The sequence below is a fragment of the Colobus angolensis genome, unplaced genomic scaffold (genome assembly GCF_000951035.1).
Source record: "Colobus angolensis palliatus isolate OR3802 unplaced genomic scaffold, Cang.pa_1.0 Scaffold90, whole genome shotgun sequence".
Taxonomy (NCBI): Eukaryota; Metazoa; Chordata; class Mammalia; order Primates; family Cercopithecidae; genus Colobus; species Colobus angolensis.
In genome coordinates, this window is record NW_012122932.1 from 774,460 (window position 1) to 786,478 (window position 12,019).

Genomic DNA, 12,019 nt, shown 5'->3' on the forward strand with positions numbered 1-12,019 from the left:
AACTACACCCTACTTATTGGGGAACCTCTCCCTTCAAGACTGGTTTTTCAATAGGAATCAGGTACCTCAATGCCTCTAAAATCAATTAAAGTCCCCTTTGTTCAGAAAGAAAGTGTTCTAGCACCACATGAAAGCCTCCAGGCATCACTGTCCTAACACACATGGACAACCCTGCCTGGTGAAACTGTCGAGACCCAATGCACAGGTTTCTATCATCCTGGACCTTTGGTCCTTTATCTAGTTTCTCTCCTACCTTTAATAAAAGTCATGCCCATTGTATGCTTCAAATGTGTCAGGGACTGTGCAAGAACCCTGTGTCCATGACCTCTTTGCACTCTTACCTCCTGGAGGAAGGTGTCAACGTCAGCACCTGCCCAGGCATCTGGCGGCAATGAGGCCCAGAAACAATGTCTGGAACTGCTGGCTCCAGGGCTTGTGTTCTTGATGACTTTTATGTCTTTCCTTCTATTACGGGCTGAGTTGTGTCCCCCCACCGCCACCCCATTCATATATTGAAGTCCTAACTCCCAGTACTGCAAAATATAACTGTATTTGGAGATAGAGTCTTTCAACAGGTACTTAAAATAAGGTCATCAGAGTGGGCCTTGATCTAATAGGACTGGCGTCCTCATAAGAAGAGGAATTTTGGACACAGACACAGATGGAAGGTGATGTAAAGACACAGGGAGAAGACAGCCATCTTCAAGCCCAGGAGAACAGTGTGGAATTTATCCTTCCTTCACAGCCCTCAGAAGAAACCAACCCTGACAATACTTCATCTTGGGCTTCCAGCCTCCAGAACTTTGAAAAAATAGTTGAATTGTTTAAGTAGTGCAATCCACGGTACTTTGTTGCAGCAGCCCTGGTAAACTAATGTGCCTTTTTTCACTTGTCTTTTCCTATCTGCCTGCCTTTCCACCACAGATGTTCTATGAAGTCCCACCAGGTGCTATATAAATATTGTACAAATTCAGTAATTACTGAGATAAAGTCCCTGTCTTCATAAAGATTGTATTCCAGTCAGCAAGACAGAGGCTAAGTAAAGCAAACAACTATAATGGAGGCTATGAAAGAAATAAAGAAATAAAGTAGAGTGATGAGATCGAGAGATGGTAGGTGCAGATGGGGTGGACAGAGAAGTTAACTCTTAGGTAGTGACATTTTCTCAGAAACTTAAAAAGTCAGCACAGGCCAGACAGGTAGGGTGTGTGGTGGGAGAGCATTCCAGGCAGAAGAGCATGTGCAAAGGCCCAGAGGTGGGAAAGGACTGGATGTATGGAGGTTCAGGAAGCAAGCCAGTGTGGCCAGGCTACAGGGAGCTGAGCCTGGAGAGGTTAGCAGAGACCAGATTTATGGGGAACATTGGAAAGGAGTTCAGGCTTAATTCCTTTCATTCCCCAGGTTGGTGTCCATTACACCTGGCCAGTTTCTTCACCTAGATCCCGATACTCATGCATGGAAAGGGAAAAGCATAATCCACTCTAGCTAAGTGCTGCCACCATCAGCACCCTATTGTTTCAGGCATCTAAACTGCAAACACAACCCTTGTCACTACCGCCAGAAGTGGTAGAAAAAAATAGGCGAGGGAGAAAAAGAATCATCCCTTCCAACCCCTGCTGAGTATGCAGAGTGAGGGACATATGGAAATTAATAAATGCAGCTCTGATAACACAGTTCTCCTCGGCAGTTTGATTAAATGCTGATGGTTATTAAATACCCTCCTTCTCAGTGCTCATCTCCGAAAGCCAGTGTTGCTTTTCATTTTGAACTCTGATGAACTGTCTCAATTCTGATCGCACACCTCAGCTGAACTGTGGTCGACTGCAGGCTGCCGTTTGAGGAGGATGGAAAAAATCAATATGAAATGTCAGGCTAGGGGTCAGATTGAACTTGTTCTCCCAGCTGGCAGGAGCTGGGGCCCGTAGCCACAGCAGCTGAACAAAGGGAGATGTGCGCTGAAGAAGGTTGGTACTTTGGAGGAGTCGGGAAAATGAATTTCAATTGCATCTTAATTAGATTAGTAGGCTGGCAGCTTGCAATTCAGAACTCTGTTGGTGTTGGAATAGGGAGTGGGAGGACAGGGCTGGGCAGAGGCCTGAAGGCCGGTAGCTGGCTCCTCCACCTCCTTCAGGACAGTCACCAGGGCTTTGCTTCTCTGGGGTTGTGTAGGGCTGAGGCTGGAGGGAGAAGCAGTTCTGGGGCTCCCTGGGTGTGTGGCTTGACCGGCTTCGTGCTTCTGTATGACTGTATGATTCTTCCCAGGGCTCTCCCCATCCAATTCTCCATCCTTAAGTCTCAGCTCAGCAGCCACTGCCTTGTAGAGTCCTCATCACCCCTACTTGTACCAGCACATGCCTCTCTCTTATACATGTATTGCAGTTGTGATACTATATTTGTTTCTATTCTCTAACTAATACATCTTCTCTCCTTAGACAGTGTGGTTAATGTTATGTATCAGCTTGACTGGGCCATGAGGTGCCCAGATATTTGGCTAGAAATTCTGGGTGTTTCTGTAAAGGTGTTTTTGGAATAGTTTAACATTTACATTAATAAACTGAGTAAAGGAGATTGTACTGCCTACTGTCGATGGGCCTCATTTCATCAGCTGAAGGCCTGAAGAGAATAAAAATGCTGACCCTCCTGCAAGGGACAGAGAACTCCTCTGCCTGACTGCCTTTGAGCTGGAACATTGTTTTTTTCTCCCCTTGCTTCCGGACTTGAACTGAAACACTGATTTTTCCTGGGTCTTCAGCCTGAGGGCTTTATTTATTTTTTTTGAGATACAGTCTTGCTCTGTCACTGAGGCTGGGGTGCAGTGGGGCAATCTCAGCTCACTGCAACCTGTCCCTCCCAGGTTCAAGTGATGCTTCTGCCTCAGCCTCCCGAGTAACTGGGATTACAGGTGTGTGCCACCACACCTGGTTAATATTTGTATTTTTAGTAGAGACGGGGTTTCACCACATTGCCCAGTCTGCTCTCAAACTCCCGACCTCAGGTGATCTGCCCGCCTCAGCCTCCCAAAGTGCTGGGATTACCCGTGTAAGCCACCGCGCCCGGTCTCTGATGGCTTTTAGACTAGAACACCACCATCAGCTCTCATGGGTCTTCAGCTTCATGGCTGCAGAGCTTGGGACTTGTCAGCCTTCATAACCATGTGATCTAATTCCTTATGATAAATCTTTTTACTTACACACACACACCCTACTGGTTCTGTTTGTCTGGAGAACCCTAATACAGACAGTGAGCTCTAAGAGGGAGGAAACCAGGTCTGTTTTTGCTCACCCTTCTGTCTCCAGAGTCTGATACAGTACCTGACATAAAGTATGTGATTAACAAATATTGATTAAATAAATGAATAATGAAGCCTCCTATATCTGGCAAGAGGGTTGGGGTTTCGAACATCTTACGTCTGCAGGCCTGGAACCTGGAGAATCCAGGGTGAATAATTGTGATAACTGCTGCCATCATTTATTGATTCCTTTGTGCCTGGCAGAGGGCTAGGATCTCACACACGTGAAATGTAGTTCTTGTGAACAACCTGCCCTATGACGCTGTCCTTAATATTTATACTTTCAAATGAGGAATCTGGGGCTCAAAAGAATTAAATAACTTGCCTGAGGTCATGCAGGTACTGAGTTTCAGAGCCGAGTTCTGATTCCAAAGCATCTGCTCTAAATCACTCAAGTCTTTTTTTTTTTTTTTCTTTCAAGTTGAGAGGTTCATGTGCAGGTTTATTACATAGGTAAATGTGCGTCATGGGTTTTTTTGTGTTTGCAGTTTATTTCATCATCCGGGTATTAAGCCTAGTATCGCTTAGTTATTTACCATTCTAGTTTTGAAAGCTTCTAAGGCCTTGCCCTTTTTCTATCTTGTGTTCAGGGTTCATCAAGCTTCCCAGTCAGTTGATTCCCCAATATCCAGAACGCACATGGATCTGTCTGACTCCAAAGCCGAGGCTAGTGTCTGTCACACTGGGCTATGGGGATGCCAGGGCTTCCTGTGCCATCCCTGGCCTCCTCCCTGGGTTGGTGGCCCAGAAAGCCCAGTTCTGCCTTCACTCACCAGAGAGGCTCTGCCTCCTTAGACAGCTCATGTCACCTCACCCACAGCATGTCCCGCACTGAATCCCAACTTTTCACTCTCTGGGAGGGAGTTAGAGACTTTCCATCCATCCCCATTCCCACGTGTTATTTATGTCAACCCTTAGGCGCACATTTATTAAATATTTCCTGACCCCTGCTTATGTGTCAGGGGGTCATACAATGTGACTAAATCAGATTCAGATCTCATCCTCAAGGAGTTTACTATCTAGAGGGGAATGACACTGAATAATTCATATCACATCTATGTATGATGAATGCCAACCTTTAATGTCACTAACGTCATTTATAACACCCATAGTTATTTTAAAAGAAAATGTTCATTTTCCCCCTTCTCTTTCTTTGGATTTCTATAGCCACCATTCTTTATCTAGGTTCCAAACTATCCTCGCATTGAGACTAAAGCAAAACCTTCTAACTTTCATACCTTTCTTCACATGACCACTGTGTTAATCTTCCATAAAACACAATTATTATTAAATCTTCTGTCTAGCTAAATGATCTCAAATTACTTCCCATATACTAGAAACTGTGCTTCTCCAACTGAGGTACCTGTATATATCCTTGCGGGTTAGGAAGAGGGGAGGATATGGGGTATACTAGAAAGTACAGGAAGCCATATGATAAATGTTACATCTTTTAGAAACATCAACTTTGTTTGAAATTTGAGAGTGGGGGGTAGAAATGTAATTATTACATTAAAGTGAAAATAGATATTATATGGGGGTGAAATGTAAAACTCACATGAAATTTTAGAAAGAAAAGTAAGGCTTCAAAGAAAATCTGTTGTTGTCAGCACCTCCCCCAGGGTCGCCGGTCTCTGCCAGGCATGTGCTGTTTTACCTTTGCTGGTAGGTTGGGCCAACCCAGAGCACACGGGGAGAACAGGATTCCTCTCTGTGCCCTCCTTCCATGGCAGCAGGGCTCATGGCTTGGCCCCACCACGACTGTGTTTGGTAGAGCAGCTTAAGAAGGACTGGATACTATGGGAACCAGACTCTGGGTATAAAATAAGTACTCACTGAATGCATGAATACATGACAGCATAAACTTTGGAATCTGCTCTTCAAGGATCAACCTGATATAAACCATCATCCCTATTTACCTCATTAACCCCAGATTCCCCTTTCCCCCAAGCCTGACACTTTTTATTTAACACTCTTCAAAAGTTCCATTACTTTAGTAACTTCAGAATTTTGCCCATTCTGTGCTTGCTGCCAACAATACTCTTCTTTCTGTTTCCCACCTAACCAAATCCTACTTGTACTTCAACACTCATCTACTCAGCCTCTGCCTTCCCTGTGAGGTCTGTTTTGAACGTCTAAACCCCCTCTGAATGGCCTAACCCATAACTATCTCCACCATTCACTTGAGTATTAAAACTGAACTGCCTTATACGTTGTTCCTGAAATGCTTCTTGGGTGCATCTCACCTCATTAGCCAAAATTCAAATTCCTTGAGCATAGGATATAAGTCTTACCTTTCCACTGTACCACTCAGAGTTCTTTATTGTAACAAATACATCGTAGATACAAGAATATCATGCTGTATCTGTGACTGAGTGAATTGTAGTTTAGATCAGTGGTTCTCCACTGGGAGTAATGGTTTCACCAAGAGGGTATTTCACAATGTCTGGAGGCATTTTTGGTTATCATAACTGGGCTTGTGTTGTTGGCATCTAGTGGGTAAGGCCACAGATGCTGCTACACACCCTACAATGCCCAGGACAGCCCCTTCCCCCGAACAAAAAACTAGGCAGCACAGACTCAGTGGTGTACTGTTAAGAAGTGCTTATCTACATTGTCGTGGCTTCCTAACCTGTCTCCTTGTTTCTTTGTTCTCTCAGCCAGAATTTAACCTTTATCCTTCTGCCTTCTGTCTGAACAATTTCCCTAACAACGAATTCTGATCATATTACTCCTCTGGTTACTATTATGGCCGTTCACTGACTCTGATGAAAAAAATTCGGGTTTTAAAAACCATGGTCGTTATGATGTGGCTCTGGCATCCTATAGTTACAATCTCTCCAAGAAGCCACCAGTTCCTTCCCCCAGCTGCTGTTCTAGATGCCTTTTATGTTCTCAGCCTCCCACGCAGTTCAGCAAGTCCTGTCAACTTTATTGCCAAGATCTGTGCAGTACTGTGCAGGTTACATAGATTAAAAAAAAAAAAAAAAAAAAGATGTGTCCAGAACCCATCTACCCTCTCAATTTCCACTCACCTCTTTGTCCAGGTCACCCTTCAACCGTCTCCTAACTGTTCTCCCTGCTGTTCCTCAAAGTCATTCTCCCCATGGCAGAAAGCATGATTTCCTTAACACATAATTTGGATTGCATCACACTGTTATTTAAACCCTTTTCTGATGAAGGTCATGTCTTATTTATTTTCATCTCTGGATGTTTTGGAATCAAACGTGAATGTTCATCTTTACTGAAATATAAAGTACGGAGCTGGCTCCCACTTGTAGTTTCTTTACTCCTAGTGTGTCTGGTGTAGAAAGGGAGATCATAAGCTTCCAGGCCCTCCCCCTGCATGTTGGAGCCAGTGGCCATGTCCCCCCACCTCCCTTCAGCTGCTACTCACACTTGGTGTGCCTGTCACACAGGGCAGATGCCCGCATGTCACACAGCCGGATTGTCCCTTTGCTGCTGCTGTACACGAAGGTGTTGCAATGATGGGGGTGGAACTCAGCTGCTGTGATCACCTCCGTGAGCTCCTCCATGTTGGCTGGCTTAATGTCCACGATATCTGGCACAGACGAGTCAAGGAAGAAACCAGGAGAAGGAGGCAGGAACTTGGGGAAGGGGAGAATTAGCAATGGCACCATCTTACATTAGTGTAATATGTCAAGATTTGCTATGCACATGGTGGATCCTCATCATAAACTTGTCCCAGGCAGATGAGCCTCAGGAACTTTAACAGCCCAGGGTTACCCAGTAGTCAGAGGCAGCATTAGAACTCAGGTCTCTTGACTCCTCATTTGTGTTTTATCCTCTAAAAACATGTAAAAGACATCCACTCATGACTAAAGTTAACTGCTTGTGCAATCAGGCTAAAATGTACCAAGTTGCAAAGATTTTGCTTCTCATTTTATAATAATGATTAAGGTACTAGTCCTATTATAACCAAATAACTCATTTTGTCTGATTCCTTAACTGGATTCTTGGGCTGGTAAGTGATATCTATAATAATAGAGTGCACACTCTCTTTCATGAAATCCCTAAGCCCTTCTTTATAATATATTGATGATAATAATAATAGCTGCCACCAATAATTTAGCACTAGCTATAGGCCATTCACTGTGCAAAGCATATCATGTACTTTATCTCATTTAATCCTTACAAGAACTCTATATAATCAGCATTTTCCTTATCCTCATTTTTTCAGGGGTGGAAACGGATGCTTCAAGTGCATAAAGTAACTTGCCTCAAGTCACATGGCTAAATGACAACACTAGGATTTCATCCCAGGTGCAAAGTCTGTGCTCTTTCATAATTATGCAAAATTTCTCTCATGTATGATATATAAGACTTCTAGTCTCTGTAAGTTGTGATCTGCTTTTCAGCTTGTGAGAGAGTTTTTAAGTATCAGAAAGAAGCCATCTAGTTGGAAATTTTTAGGGTCCCATGGAAAATATCCTTAGTTTTATCATCTGGGTTTTTTCTTCTCAGTATTTCCCTTTCTGATCAAGAATTATACCTCTGTTTTTTAAAGACCATATCCTTGTATATTGGAATGAAACATTTACTCTTTTATTTATGAAGGTGACTCAGTGAAAACAAACCCCTTCTGTAGGATGTCTGGCATGAGTGAAGGAGTGGGTTTGTACAGATCTCTTCACACCTCCACTCAGAGCTTGGGGGATCAGGACACAGACGGGCCAAGGCACTGTCTGAGGACCCAGCAACATCTTGCAAAGAACGAGCCTTGTGATGTGGATGCTGTTACACAGGGAAGCTGACCAACGGGACTCCCACTTTTCCTAGATTTTTCCCACTTGTGAGCCACCTTTGTGATTTTTGCCCTATCTGTGCATCATCAGGTAGTACGTTTTACTTGACATTTTTCTTTCAGATCAACTTTAAATTGATTCACTGTTTTCTTTACTTAGCTTTATCTAAACAGTAACCCAATATTCATAAAATCATGGGTCTAATAAGGTAGCTACACTTTAAGTAATATGCATAAAAATCAATATATTAATATCTTATATATTGCATTTGCGTGTATATATATTATATATATTTTATATAATATACAAAATAGTTGCAAATGAGTGTACCAGGAGTTTATGCACCACATTTTGGACAACAATGTATTGAATCAACAAGCAATAACTTGATACAACTGCCCCATTAGACTGAGATGGGTGAAAGTCTTGCATGTTTTTCATTAACCTAGTAGCAGAGTCCCCTCCTTAGAGTTTAGATGTGGTACAGGAAAATGCACTGATATTTTTAGTCCCCCTAGCACTAACAAAGTAATCATCTATGATCAAACATCACCTATGCTCCTGCTACAACATTTCAACATGCAATTTGTTGCAAAAACGGCTTTGTATTTGGTTGTGCCTCTTTCCTGTTTATTATCTCTTATAAACCCTGTTGGGTTCTTTCTAAAATTGGCTTGAGACTGAGCTAACATGTGACTACAATTTCTCCCACCAAACCCAGATGCAAATATTACTTGGGTCTCCAGGGCATGTGGGTCTCCTGGCTTCACAAAATACTACCTTTCAACTCAACTTCTGCCAGAGTGATAAATATGATTGCAGTTAGCACCACATGCTTTGGAGCAAGAGCCTCTGCCCCTCAGGAGGAGGCTCTAGGCTGCAGCTCTGGTGCTCTCTCAGCCACTGACCCATGCCCTGGGCTCTACGGCCATGTCACGGCATTGGGTAAACAGAGGTTAGTGTTCAGCTGCTGTTAGACTTCCTCATCCTCCAGAGCAAGCCTTGATACCCCATGGTGCCAGTGAACATGTTTCTCTTTTCTCAAAATAGGGAAAGAAAATCTGGTGTCAGCTTTCTCAACCTCTACCAGTATAGCTCTGAAAACAAGCTGAACTGGAAGGGATCTTCGCTGTGTGGGAGGGGGAGGTGCTACAGCTACAGTTATTTTTTCCCACCTAAAAATAAAGCCCCAAAGTCAGAATGTGCAAAAACAAAGTGCCTAAACATGTCTATGAAACCAGGAACATCCTCCACCATCAAGGACGCCAGTGGGGCTGTGCCCACGATATCTGCCTAGAGCTGCCATCTCTGGATCTTTCCTTCTCTCACTGGACCTTCCAAGCCTACCCACCTCCCAGCCCTCATCCCCAAGCCTTTGGCTTCCTACCCCCGGCAGTTCTCAGTCTTCCTCTTTTAGTAGAGGGCTTGTTTAATTTGACTCAAAGGGGTTCCAGGAAGAAACCACGATTATCCCTCTTTTTAATCCCTCTGAATTTAAGAGAAAGATATGGCCAGTAGCTAATGCTGACCAGGGGCCAGGTCTGCCCTGTGCTAACACTTTCCATGTGTTGTCCCCCTTGCCCCTCGTCTCAGCCTTATGAGGGCAGAACTATTAACAGCTCCATTTTACAGCTGAGGGAACTCAGATACATTACTTGAGGTTATGTGACACAGTGGGCAGAGCTGGGATTTGAACCCAAGCTTGTCAGACTCTGGAGCCTGGGTTCTTTCTCACCATGCCCTTCTGCCTCCTGTGAGGAACGGCCTCACAAAACTGGCCAAAATGTGACAATTTTAGTTCTCTTGAAAAGACCCCCAGCTAATCTGAGAGGGCAGCCCCATCTCTTCTGGCTTTAGGCTTGTGCTCTCTTAATTTACCTACCACTTTGGTGACTGAATTTTCCAGAACCAGAATTTTTATGCACTCTAAGATTTTGTTTTTTTTGAAGCAGAATTTGGGACAAAATCCTGACAAGGGATTGTTTGGATTTGTACCTGTTGGAGGATTTGGTGAGTTCTAGAAACATTTGAGAGAAGTCTAGTTGCTAAAAATTAAATGACTTATGGGGATGATGGGAGAGGATATTTGACATCTGTATCCTCTAGAAACCTGGGCATTTTCCCCTGCACGGCTCTAAAGGGCAATCCATGTTTTCAGCATATGTAATTTTGCCCTTCATGTTGGGAGGGAAGGAGAAAGAAGATGAGCAACGCGTGGCTCCACGTATAATCTTGAAAATGGAATGATGCATTTTGACAGTCAATTTTCTTTTTTTTTAATCCTTTAGAGCTCTCTATCCAAATTACGTCCCTGTTGTCCCAAATAACTAGATGGCAAAAGCAAAACAGAGCATTGAATTCATGGCTAATATACAACCCCGACAGCCAACAGATTGCTATTAAATTAACCCTGGGGCTTGACAGATCTGTTCTTCTTGACCTGACCGCTTACGGCATTTCTTATTAATGCTGAGCCCAGGCAAATTACATCTACTAACAAAAGGGGTTAATCTGGCTCTCTGCTGGGACTCAGGAGGCAGCTCTGAGGACAGGAGGGGGCATAGCCAGCTTGGCAGCTGAGCTCCATGCTTGGAAGGCAGAAGAGGGGAAGGTGAGGGCACCGCTGTGCCAGGCAGTGGCCTGAGGCATCATTTAAAATAATAATTGAAGACACCAGGAGGTCACTCCTTAAGGGATCCACTTCAAACAAATGAGAAGCCAGAGCCATAAATGGTTCATCAGCGGTGGGATGAGGGAATGGAGAGGGTCATGGCAGGATGGTAAGAGGTAGCATGGGGGCCATTCAAATATCATTTCCTAATCCCAGGTTTAGAAAAAGTTTTTTATGAAAACAAAAGTCCAGTGTGATATTAGAAAAATACTGACAACTTAAATAAACATATAGAATAAGGAAGTGATTAGATGAATTTTTATATATCTCCTTACATTGCTTTTGCAGTGAAATTTCCAAGTCTGTAAAAACCATAGTGCACAAAATTCTAACGATAGTATGATGACATCATTTAAAACTTATACTCCGAAAATGATGAGCTAAATGGGAAGACACCAAAACATTAGTGATAGTTCTATCAGGGTGGGTTTACGAATGGTTTTTCTTTTGATTTCAATGATCAGTACTATTTCCACATTTTCTTTTAATGAAGTTGTATTTCGGGCAGGAAAAAAATCTTAGGGCCAGGCATGGTGGCTCACGCCTGTAATCCCAACAAGTTGGGAGGCCAAGGGGGGTGGATCATTTGAGCCCTGGAATTTCAGACCAGCCTGGGCAACGTGGTGAAACCCTATCTCTGTCAAACATACCAAAAAGTAGCCAGGTGTGGTGGCATGCACCTGTAGTCCTAGCTACTGGGGAGGCTGAGGCAGGAGGATTGATTGAGCCTGGGAGGTTGAAGCTGCAGTGAGTGGTAATCGTGCCACTGCACTCCAGCCTGGGTAACAGAGCGAGACCCTATATTGAAAAATAAAACAAAAACTTAGGATACGTTCCATACTTAACATGTGTATTATTTTGGGTAAGGAAATTTAGGTACAAAGTATACACAGTCTGACCACGACCACATAAATTACACACACACACACACACACACACACACAGAGACAGAGAGACAGAGAGAAAGAGAGAGAAGGGCCCATTTTCACTCATTTATTTCTTCATTTATTCTACAAGTGTTTCCAAAGAATCTACACCCTGACAGTACTCTTCTGGGTGCAGGAGATACAGTAGCGACCAAAGCAGACCCCAAACCCCCCTGATCCACGGAGCCTGTATTCTAGTAGGGAACAGTCAATAAACAAGGTAAATGAGTATAATACACAGTATATTAGGCAGTGATAACTACTAAGCAGTAAAAACAGGAAAGGGAGAGGGAAATTATGTCTCTATATGTCCTAGATTGAATAGAAGGAAGGTTCTTGGCGTTGTACGTTCCCACTCATAAGTGGAAGC

General features: G+C 43.5%; 1 protein-coding gene across 10 annotated transcripts in view; it reads right to left on the bottom strand.

Moving 5' to 3' along the window:
* The window catches only part of PPP2R2B (protein phosphatase 2, regulatory subunit B, beta), a 499,553-nt gene that overhangs the window by 37,700 nt on the left and 449,834 nt on the right, over nt 1–12,019 (bottom strand). For all 10 annotated transcript variants that reach the window (XM_011931487.1, XM_011931485.1, XM_011931486.1 and 7 more), the window contains one exon: nt 6,684–6,848. In XM_011931487.1, coding sequence (XP_011786877.1) covers nt 6,684–6,848 — 165 coding nt within the window. The remainder of the gene's footprint in view (nt 1–6,683; nt 6,849–12,019) is intronic.